This window comes from Coenobita brevimanus, chromosome 116 (genome assembly GCF_032717465.1).
Source record: "Coenobita brevimanus isolate Jiangsu-jjx chromosome 116, ASM3271746v2, whole genome shotgun sequence".
Lineage (NCBI taxonomy): Eukaryota > Metazoa > Arthropoda > Malacostraca > Decapoda > Coenobitidae > Coenobita > Coenobita brevimanus.
The window spans coordinates 3594220-3606567 of NC_137069.1; the positions used below are offsets into that span (position 1 = coordinate 3594220).

Here is a 12348-nt window from a genome sequence, read left to right on the forward strand (position 1 = left end):
GACATCGCCAAGGCCTACAACATGAATGAAGCCAGCGTGAGGACCATAATTAAAAACCAAGACAAGATCCTGGCAACAGTTAAGGCTTACGGATAGGACAGGCAGAAGCAGGACTTTCCATGGATGTGAACGAGGATAGTGATTCTGAGTGTGATTTTGCAGGATTTATGAGGGAGGTTGAGGAGGAGCAGCAGCCATTGCCTGCTAGTGACGCCAGCAGCCATCCTCCGGGGACCCAGTAGGACTACCTACAGCCTTGGATACCACCTTCCATTCCCAACAAGCCCACCAACACTATCCTAAAACGTTAGGTATCATTCATAGTACAGCACCATTTATTATAATTACAGTAGTACCAATATATGTAAAGGTATATGGTAGGTATTTAGGGTGACTTTTCCTACAGTTGCTGACATAATTCATTTTCCCCCATAAGCTCTGTTGTTTGTCCAACACATCTTTGGTCCAACACGGGACCTGTGCATGACAATATTACCGTGTTGGACGCGAGGGTACTGTATATACAGTATATATATTTTTTTTTTACATCAAATCATTATGATGCCCAAATTAGTCTGTCTATGTAACAAATATGTTAGAAAAGGATTGTACTAATATTCTGTGGAACAAAAGTTGAGATAAGTCTATCGAAAGATAGACATACCAGTGCTTGAAGAGATATATCAGTGCACAGTAAATCATGAAGAACATCATCACATATTCATAAGTACTGGGGTCCTGAACTGTTAAGTGTTTGGGTGAATACTAGGGGGCCTATATGAGATACCAAAAATTAGAGAAATTGCCCCTGGTTTCATCATGCAGTTTTTGGTGGCATCAACTAGATCAATGACATATGCAGTTTGACCCCAGTGAAGTTTGATGCCTTTGGCAGTGAAGGGATTAAATGGCTGGCCACTATCAACCCTGGGAGGCACTACAATGAAGTGAAATGTGGCTACAAGCCTAGTACCTACCCATACAATAATCACGCAGTTGCTGGGAACTGTTTGGAAAAAAAAAAATCTTAGATGTGTAATAAGACCTGTAACTATGTCTTAAACGTAGCTCAGACTATACTTAGTTGTAGTTTAGTGTCAGAGTGATGAATATGTGGCTAATTACCAAGCCTGTAGCCAAACTTCAATCTTATGGTAGTCCAGGGTCAATGGTTATCAGCCATCAAGTGGAATCATAAACATGATGATCATAATATTTCAAAGACTGGGGAAGCATTCATCATCATCATCCCAACATTTTTTTCTACCCAAGGATGGGGTGAGGATAAGTTGAGTGAGCAAGAAAACATCTGAAAGAGGAAGCACTAATTCACAGCATGCCCAATTGAATGGTTCACACTCTCACTCACTCACCATGTAGGCCCCCCAAATGTTGATTCAGCCTCACCAGTATAGCCGTCCACATTTACGCACCTCACACTTCCTATCAGCTGGAGTCAGTCCTACTACTATCACATCACCAGGTAAAACCAGGAGTGCCAAACATGTCATGGACTCCTCCAATCAACATTCATCAAATGAGGTTTATCCCCTGTCGATTTCCTAGCCTCACGAACCTCGATTACTTGCTTCCTCACACACGTCTATTCACCTTCTCAGTCTACCATTCCTTCTCCCACTCTCCTTAACTCTCCTGTGCACAAGCTTCCTTACTCCTCTTCTTCCATGAAGCAGAATACTGCATTCTTTATCTTATCCACTCCACACATTCCACACACACTCTCCAATAACCCTGCTTCCACTGCTCTTACTCATGACTTAAACTGAATGCCTGCCTAAATGACTGCTGTGAGGATGACATATATTAATGTAAACCTTATTCTGTAATGAACTAAGGCTTCTGCACTAAAGTTAGTTTGTTTTCATTTGATGGAACTGGGCTACTCCCAAAGGCTGATACGAAGTCACAGTAGGCATTAATAAGATATGATAATTTGTAATAATTATAGACATGAGTAACACTTACACAGTAAGTCATGTCTGATGTACAAGGAAAGTCAAACACATATTCTGGTTCAAGAATGTCGATGTATCACAAACTCTTTAAGCCAGACAATACAGGTATTTCATAAGCACGCAGTATAATCCACTTGAGCCAGTTATCTGACGTCATGGAAAACTACCTATGGAAAGGTACCAGACAAAGACACACCTATGCACTGCTACATATATGACCCCAGGGAAAGCAACTGTAAGGACAGAGAGCCCGAGATAACAGTCAAAGATAGAGTAGGTGAGGGTAGTTGGATGGCTTGCTGTTACGTTACGTTACGTTACGTTATTCTGTCAAGCACATCTTCACATAACTTTGTACAATAAAACTCCGTAACTCAAGAAGCGACTATAACTAAACGACGATGCACCATTTTACTAGCAGTGGCCCACACACTCCACTGGTGATAGAGGGGTGGCCATTAACCATCCTCAACAACTCCCAACTCTTTCCACCTAATCAAGCCCCTCGGCTGCATATACTGACGTCATAATTGAATAAAAATCAGTGAATCTTCATTATGACAGTGTCTCCTTAGTTACTGGTTAAATCGATCCTCCAACCTGACCTCAACTTGGCCATCAACTAAGCTGAAAGGAGCTGGAGATATCTGTCAGATTAAAGTAAATTCACTATAGCAATAAAAGAAACAACTTGCTGTAACTCACCAACAGCCTCCCTGGTTTTGACGACAGCTGTGCCGGTGGTGGCCAGAGTTTGATTTATGCGGCGGCTCTTGTCTAAGCCTTGAATTGTGCTGCAGAGAGGTGTACTCTGGTTAGTTAACAAGTACAGTATAGTACGCGTTGAAAATGAAGCAATGTACAGTGACCTCTTCATTTACCCAAAGGCTGATTTTTTTTTTTTTTTTTTTTTTAAATGAGAAATGGAAAACAAGTTCAGCTTGCGGTTTGCTACTATCAGCATGAGCTTACTATCAGAATGCTGTAACTGTGAACAAACTACTGTATTAGAACACATGGAAATAATAATTAAGAGGATTATTGAAATAAAGTTTGAATCCCATTTCATAATTATTTAAAATTTTTTGAAGCATAAAATCATTTATCAAACTCTCTGATGACTAGTTACAGACAACATACACACTTAACCATGGCCTCTTTATCAGCTTCTGAACATAATAACTTCATTATTCTAATGTTAGGAGCATACCACCAGTTTGCAGAATCATAAGACGAGATGTCAGAGCTTCTTTCACTGTAGGATCCAAGACAATTTCCATTAGCCTTTGTTGTCAGGCAGCATGGGACATATCACGCAACTCACCAGTGCGGCAATTCTTTTGCTTTGTTAATCTTTTCATCTCACAGAAACTGTTAAATGTTGGCCAAAAATGCTTTGTTTCTGCTCAAGGTAATAAACATTCTCCTCTAAGCATCGTAAAGTCAAAGACGTTTTTACAAGCCTGTACAAATGGAATGTTAATGCTACGTAGAGTAAATAATCATAGTGTTGTGTGACCACAGAACCTAACCCCATCACTTATATTTAACAGTTGTGGAATATTTATGCTTGACTTACAGAAAATTCACATTATATAACAGCTAGAGAACAAATCCCACGTGTAAACTGAGAGCTCACTGTACAGTCAACATAATCACCACCATTATCAGCATCAGTATCATTGGCACTCCTATTATCAACATCATCATCATCATCTGACCCTTTTTCTCACCTAAGATGGACTGATGTAAGATCCAAAAAAACAAAATACAAACCATAAAAATCTAAGAACTATTAACAGCATGCCTAGTTAAATGGTCCACACAACCATGTACACACTACGCTCAGCCCAAGAATCCTGACTCCATCTCACATGCCTAACCATCTATACGATTTTCTTTTTCTTTATATGGCTGTTACTCCCTTCACTTCCAGAGTGGCGTCATTTTTCATTTTATTTTTGCTACAGCCAGATGATTTATTATGAGCTGAGGTGATATCCTGTTTCTCACCCCTACTTTAATAACATGCATCTTCCAGGCTTAAATCTGACTCTCTTGTGTTTTGTTTTCCTGGAAAGAACTTGCAGACTTCCTGCTTTTTTTTTTTCTCTCTCTCTCTCTCCTTTGGGTAGAGAAAAGTGAATAAAATTATATGGAGAAATCATAAATAACACCAAACAAATGTATTTGTAGTGTAAGAGCTGTGAAGCCTTCCACCCATTTCAAACAATCTTTGTAAAATGTATTTACCACAAAGCATGTCTGTCTACCATGCTTAAACCTTTTTTCTGAACCATGTTGTAGTTGTTGTGGCCCCAGGATCATCTGGATATGAGCCCAACAGACTGAAGGCTGATGGTGTTAGGTTCCTGCATTCCACCATCCTTCTATCAGGGAAAGGGAGGAAACTGAGGAGCATATACCATCAGTTGTTGCTTCTGGAACAGCTGTAATTTTTCATACCTTATAACCTATGGTTTTATTATATACTTTCCCGATTACACTGAACTGAAGTCTGGCTGTAGCATGAATAAAAAAAGAAGACATCCCTAAACTGAGGGGAACCATACCAATACATTACTTCAAAACTGCTGAGGGATAGGGATGCCTTCAAGTGGTGGCATCAATATGACCAGGCAATGGAGATGTCGTTATACACGTCCCTCAACCTCTCCTTTTCCTGTGCCAGGACAACAATGGACTGCAGAAAAAAGGGCAGTTTTGGTCTGTAGGCCACTGGGTTCATGTGTACTGGGGTACTACTACTACTACAAACTTGTTACTACGACCTAATGCTACCAATCCACTTCCATCGTCCATGTTGATATGCCTTACTGTGACAGGCGTATCCTCATATCTGTCATGGAGAGGTTGCCAGCATGGGGATGTCCTGGTGTGAGGTCCATCAGGCTGGGGTAGGGTCCAGCTGCTGCCCACATGCGGTAGTTGTGGGTGTCTCGCCACGCTGCCATGAAGCTCCCGTTGAACACCTCATGCTCTCGGCTACCTTCTGTTTGTGGAAATGGGGAATGTATAAGTTACACGTCTGTTACAAACATGGTATCCCTCACTGTCTATCAAACACTTCTTACTTATCATCATCATTATCATCATCATCATCATCACTGCTACATACTGTACCTGTTCAATGTTTCTCACACTATAGTAAACACTTACTGCTTATCACCATCGTTATCAGCTGCTGCAGCATCCTGACCTTTCTTCCCACCTAATGAAGGAGTGCGGTAGGATCAAGAAAACAGGGAAAGAGAAATCACAAAAGAGGGAGAACTATCAACAGCATTCCCAGGGAACTGAGCCTGGTACTCAATCACACATCGTTCCAGCCCCTGTAGTCTTAGCTCCACTTGACAGGACTGGCTACCAACATACCTGCATATTATTATATTTTTCTTTACAGATACACTTCAAATACACCTGCCAGAGATGAGCAATTTCAACAACTATCAAGTTAGAAAAGGGGTGCCAGAGCCTTGTCATTTTTTTAAATTAAAAAAACACACAGAATCAAAGGTTAAGCCTACACAAAACTTCTCAGTGCATGCTTTGTTCAATCAATTGAATCCTGTCAGTCAAAACACTGTTTCAACATTCTAGCAGTTCCAAATTTTGTCATCCTACTTGTCCAATCAGACATTAATCAAAGACTGAAACTACATACACCATCATCTTACAATGCTGAACATCCCACTTTCTTTCTGTGTTGGCATCTACTGTAGTATCCAGTTTGCACACGCCTGACATAGCTAAGCAAATCTATTAAACAAATTCAAGCCATGTTTTACAGGTCCTGTGGGGCAAATGATTTATACAGTTAAGAAACAGCACTTTCTGTCACTGGGGAAGTAATCCTCTTTCACTCAATGTCTCATATACAGGTATATATGTGGTATGTGTGAAAGGCTCTTGGAGTATGGGGTGAGGATTACAAGTTAAATTTTGTCGTGTTGGAGTTTCTTTCTTTCATTCTTTCCCCTTCCTTCTGCCTATGGGTGACTCTACACTGAGTGACAAGCCTAATGGTTTTCTGTACACCAGGAAACCATTTACTATGCTAGGTGGTAACCATATAACCAAATTATGGCACCTGGTGGTTTAGTGGGTAATTACAGCACTCCAATCGGATTGAGTCGGTGAAGGTTTATATCCAAGGGATGGTTGGGGTTATTATGTAATGCCACTCAGGGATGAGTGAGGCTGGTCACTCTCATCTTAAATGTCAGGACCAAATTGCCTGGCCCCGGGCTTCTACGCTTCTCATGGGGCAAGGTAGAATTGGATGATGGATGGATGGAGTGCAGTAGCTGTATTTAATTCTGTTGCAAAAAAAGGTTTACTATGATTTTCCCCAAACTGTTATACTTACACACCAAACACTGCTGTACATAGATAAAAAAATATGGGAACAGTTCCAATGAGGCAGAACACCCCTCAAGATCAACTGTAAGTCAAAAGCAAATTACACCAGCAAAAGTGACAACTTTGTTTTGCATGCAAGCTTCTGAGTCTCCCAAAAGTGATGAGTTTTTTCAGTTATATAATTCTAGCAATGGCTTAGCTAGATTTTATGTCCTAATGGTCCGTATTACAGTAGTGTAGCCCTGTGGCCCTACAGCTCGAAGGAGTAATATGAGACTGGCTGTTACATATGGAGAAGGACAGGAAAATTTTGTGGAACTAAACAGCAAGACAATGACAGGGGTGAGGGATAGCACTGGGAGGGTTTATAAGTGAACAGTAAGTTCCTGTTCTGAGTCACTGTTTTTAACAATCTTTTCTGCTATTAAATCTTCTTACTGAAGCTCCATACCTACTTACAAATTTGATCTGCTGGCTTCCCTTCATTAGAGAGAACCAGCTGTAAGTCAAAAGTTATGACAGTGTACAGTAAAAGTCCTTTAATCTGGAATGCAGTTGCCCACAGACCTTCTGGATTATCAGATTTTCCTGACTATCAGACAGGTACCTGAAAAGATTTTCCCATCAGACAGGTACCTGAAAATGTTCAAAACACACCCCAAAAAATAATAATAAATTATAATAATTAAAAAAACAATAGTTTTCTTTACTTACTTTTGTAGTGTAGTGCAGATGTTGGCTGTTTGAGGTCATATTAGTGCTGGTAGTGTTGGGGTGGTACACTAGTACTATCGATATTTTTCTATTTTTTCCCGATTATTCTCAATTTTTTACCCAAAATAGCTAAAAATGACCCTGGGCTGAAAACACCGAACCAACGGATGCCGGATTATGGGAAGTTCACCGTTTTTTTGGAACCCATCCCTGACATACTAAGGACTGCCTGTATAGAAGAAAGACTAACCATACACTATGCCTACACTGTAATGCCAACCCTTACACCTTATAACACACTCACCCCATACACCTCACTAACATAGACAATCTTTCAATATAACCTCATACAAAACACTTATGGGAGTACCTGACTGAAGTGTCCAGTATCTTGCAGACCACTGGGCTTGCATCCTGATAAGTACTGAGGCACAACAACGATGAAAATAAAAATAACAACAAACACTAACCAACAAAAACTGAAGAACAAAGAAAAAAACAAACATACAAACAAACAAAAAAGGGTTGTCATATTTTGGAATCCATCTATCCATCATCCAATTCTATGCTGCCCCACAAGGAGCCATGGCCATGGCAAGCTGGTCCTGATATTTAAGATAAGAGTGACTGGCCTCACTTACCCCTGAGTGGCATTATGCGAGCAATAAACCCCAACCACCCCCTGGATATAAACCTGTACCAGCTCAATCCGGTTAGAGTGCCTTAATTACTCAATAAACCACCAGGCGCCATAATTTAGCTATATGGTTACCACCCAACGTAGTAAATGGTTTCCTGGTGTACAGGAAATCACTTAGATTGTCACTCAATGTAGAGTCACCCTACAGGCAGAAGGAAGAGGAAAGAATGAAGGAAGGAATGACAGAACAGGAAGTATAAAGTCACCCATGGACAGAAAAAAGTTGTGATATCTGGAATCAACCTATTTTATAATGAAGACTAGACACACCGCTACCACCGCCACAGCTACCAATGTCATGATTGTTTTATTCGTTTCCACCGCCTCCGCCGCTACCATTACCACCACCGCCATCATTCCATTTAATTTCATTTATAAAGGCCCCAACATGCTTGCATGTGTCGGCTTTGCTCACCTAAAGGCAGCTCTCCACACCGCTTGATCTCTGGCAGCCTCTGTGTTCAGTCCCTTATCCCTAAGGTCACACTCAATGACCTCGTCCCAGGTATTTTTTGGTCTACCTCTCGCAACCCCACCCCGAATGTTCACACTTCTCACTTTCTGCACCCAACTGCCATCCTCCAGCTTCTCCACATGCCTAAACCATCTCAATCTACCCTTCCTCATCACAACACCAATACACTCTAGTCCCACCATTTCTCTCAGCTCTTCAATCATAAACCTAGCCAACCCAGGCCTCGCATTCAAGGACACTCTAAACATCCATCTAATAATTGTTGTTACTGTATGTCTGGGCCTGTAAATATCCTCTTCCTTTACTGCCCAGGTCTCACTAACATACAGCATTACACCTGTAACACATGCCGCATACAAAGATCCCTTAGCATGGCGGGAGAGAGCCCTCTCAATGTCAGAAGAGGTAACAGCTCCCTGAACTTCCTCCAACTACTCCTTACCTTGGCCACAGAGCTAGCATCAACTCCACCTCCAGCACATTACCATGTCCCCCCAAATAACAAAACTCTTCCACACACACATGGGACTCACTGGCAAGATCAGTCCTTTCATGCCTGACAATCTCTACATGCTTTTGTCAGCACTCCACACACGAGATCGGCATTAACTTGCAGCATGCCTCTAATAACATCACATTTCTTATTCACCCACTTCTTATGCACCACCATCATCATCAACAATAACAATACTGTATCATCATCATCATCATCATCATCACCAACACTACCAGCATTACCACCATTACTAACCGGGGCAAACTGAAGATCGAAGTAGTGAGAGGATGTAGACCTTGAACTGATATCGCAGCCACTCCTCTCCTCCAACCCATCCCACCCCCTCCAGGAACACATCAGGGTGACTGTTAATCCCGGAGGTCCCATTGGCTGCCTTGCTGTTCACTGTGGCACTCACTGCTTCAACCTGAAAACCAGGAACCATCATCATTATCATCTTATATTATCCTGACCCTTTTTTCCACTAATATGGAGTGAGGTGGGATCTAAAAACAGGGAAGGAGAAAATATGAACATGGAACACTGTCACCATTTGTCACAGCCGTAATCATCTGCTCATATTCATCTGGCAATTTTCTTTACAATTACACTTCACATACACCTGCCAGACAAGAGTTTTTTTCAACTGTCAAGTTAGAAAGTAGTGCAAAATCCTTGTCATGTGCTCCTCTGTACATAATTCACTCTAACAACTAGAATTTCTATCAATTCCCTAGCCTCCTCAACTCCCACATCTCACTTTCTTACTTATTTACCATATTCGTCTATCTTCTTGTTCACCTAACACAGAACCTCCCACTTCAAATTCACATATAACCTTTTCCCCACCCTATCTACATCCAGCCTCTCCCTATGGCTATTCAAGTAAACATACTCTCTTCTATGCTGTCATCAAAAGACTTCCTAACTCCATATCCTCTGCAAAATCATATTATTTCTTATCCTATCCACTTTGCACATGCCACACATATTCTTCAATCATCCCATTACCACTGCACTTACTCCTGACTTCTCGCAGGTCATGTCACACCAAATATAATCATCACCATTATCATCCAGACCCCATTCTCCCACTGCAATATGGTATGTTCAAAAGGCAAGAAAAGACAAAAACATGACAAGAGGCAGAACTATTCAAAAAAGCAAGACCAATGAAAGGGCAACACATTCATACACTTACAATTCAAGCCCCTGGAATCCTGACTCCCACCAAGAAGTATAACCATCCCCACATATGCATTTTTTATTACCTATCAGATCGTATCAAGTTGATATGTGTATACATATACTGTTCTTACCTGACGCACAACATTTTCAGCAAAACGAAGGTCCTCCATTGACAAGCTTAACTGGCGCTTCAGGTCAGGATCTGGTATTTCTATCTTTCCCTCCTCAAGCTGTAACAACATATAGTATTACATCATCATCATTACCTTCAAAAGCATTTACTAAAATTTATCAAAACGAATTGGCACTAATATGGGTACCTCATACTTAAGCTATCAGAGATGAAGAAGAAATACACTACTCGAAATGATGTGTGGTTACTAGTTTATAAATAGCCACACCATCACTCTCTCTTGGGCATGGAACTTAACATAAGTACACAGTCAGTGTTCAAGTTGCGACTCTCACAATGTTACAAGCTGTATTACACATCATAGAGTACTTTCTCCCAGCTGTTTCAAGAAACCATTGGGAAGTTACTGTAATAGCTGGTTTAGGCACCCAGTTAAGTTTTTCACCAAGTGAGAATCTTCAATGTTCCTAAACCAGCCCCAATACTGTATGGGGTTCTTCAAGTGGATGTTTGGCTTCAATGTGATTGGCTAATCGAAGTCTGGTAGTAATCTGACTGACTAAAGTGTAAGTAATTAGTGAGGCTCATGCTCCAGGTTTATGGATGCAGTATCATTAGGGAAAACAAAAAATCAATCCATGAGTATCTTAACAATGCAGCAACATTAAGTGAAACCTAAATAAATAAATAAATGAATTATGATTATTTATACACAATTATATTAAGGGTATATATATTTCCTGCACGTAACTCCATGAACTCACCTGTATGATTACATCATAGAGTGATCGCTTGTGCACAAAGAGTGCGTTGGATGCCCCCACCAGGAAGGCACGGCAGGTGGGGGCACTCAATACGTCCAGGTATTGTAGAGACAAGTACGGGTGCAGCAGGTTGCCCTGTGAGACAAAACTATTTGTCTGAGATGGTAAATTACAGTCTGACCCAACCTGAATCCTATTCAGGTTAGGGTCCATGTTGGGCTGAAGCTGTTATGTTATTTTTTCACAATAAACACACTTTCTATAACTGTCCATCCATCCATCCATCATCCAATCCTGCGTTGCCCCATGAGGAGCGTAGGAGCCCGGGGCTAGGCAAGTTGGTCCTGACATTTAAGATGAGAGTGAATCTACAATTGTAATTAAGTATAATTCTTCCATCTATACCAAAAGAACTACCTTGGTGAATATGTCAAGAGGCAGACCACACTCAGACGGTGTGAGTGCAGCAAACTTCTCAGGTGGCGACTGGCAAGGTGAGAGTACCATTGGGTTGACATCAAGGGAAGCCTGGGTATCCTGGGTTGGGACCAGTGCGGTGCCAGTGGTTGGGGATTCTGGTATGTCATCTCCTGGCTCGCTTGGGGAAGGGTTTGGAGTGGCAGTGGAGGCTGTAGGCATGGATTAATAAAAAAAATCAATTAACAGACTGTTGCTGTTCTTACCCCAGACTCATCTGGACATGAACCAAGTAGAATGCTTGCTGGTATGTTGCCCTTCCTCTACAATTCATCATCCTTATAGTAGGGGATTGGGAGAGAGATGATGGACATTTGTACAACAGAACAGTGAATCCTTCTAGTTATATCAGTGCCAATATAAGAAGGTGTCCCTCCCGTGCAACAATTAACTCTTCAAAAACAGGGATGTAATATTTTCATTTTATCAATGTTATTTTCAGATTATTCTGTTCAGCCTATGACTGACATTTTGAACTGGAGATATTAGATATTGCATTATTAACCATTTAAAATCTGAAAGGCCTTTCCTATGTTCAATATAATCATCTGGTAGCAGCAAGAATATGCAAAACAGGACACCACTAATTTTGCAATGGACCCTCTGGACAAGTATTCATTACCATCACTATCTTAATCCTAGAGGGTATAAGTAACTGAATGGTATTATTTGTGTGATGCAAGTTGAGAGTGAGGGGCATGGAACTGAGTTATTTGTGATGGGGTTCCACACCAACCTGCAAGGATACACAAGATGTATAAAGGTACAGACAGTTGAAGAAATGTAATGAACAGTATGAATCCCTTTGGTACAGTGACATATTTTCCATTTTTTCTGGCTACCTCCAGATGACTGCATTCAGAAGAGGAGTAATTTCAAAATAAGGAGTTAGATATTGCCTTTATTAACCCTTCTAAATGAGGGTCTTTTCCCAAGTTTAATATCATCAGGAAGTACAAAGAATACTTTAACGTACAAAAATAAATCATTAGATTGAAGTGGGTAAAATCTTGGCTAAGGATGCCCATCTGCTGTCCACCAT

The 12348-nt window shown here is 40.9% G+C and overlaps 1 protein-coding gene across 1 annotated transcript in view; it reads right to left on the reverse strand.

Moving 5' to 3' along the window:
• LOC145418774 (late secretory pathway protein AVL9 homolog) overlaps positions 1-12348 on the reverse strand; it is a 134381-nt gene that overhangs the window by 56638 nt on the left and 65395 nt on the right. The window contains exons 11-16 of the mRNA XM_080287108.1: positions 11247-11458; positions 10830-10964; positions 10064-10162; positions 9000-9171; positions 4815-4989; positions 2682-2770 (exon numbers count right to left, since the gene is read on the reverse strand). Of these exons, the coding sequence (XP_080143234.1) occupies positions 2682-2770; positions 4815-4989; positions 9000-9171; positions 10064-10162; positions 10830-10964; positions 11247-11458 (882 nt within the window). The remainder of the gene's footprint in view (positions 1-2681; positions 2771-4814; positions 4990-8999; positions 9172-10063; positions 10163-10829; positions 10965-11246; positions 11459-12348) is intronic.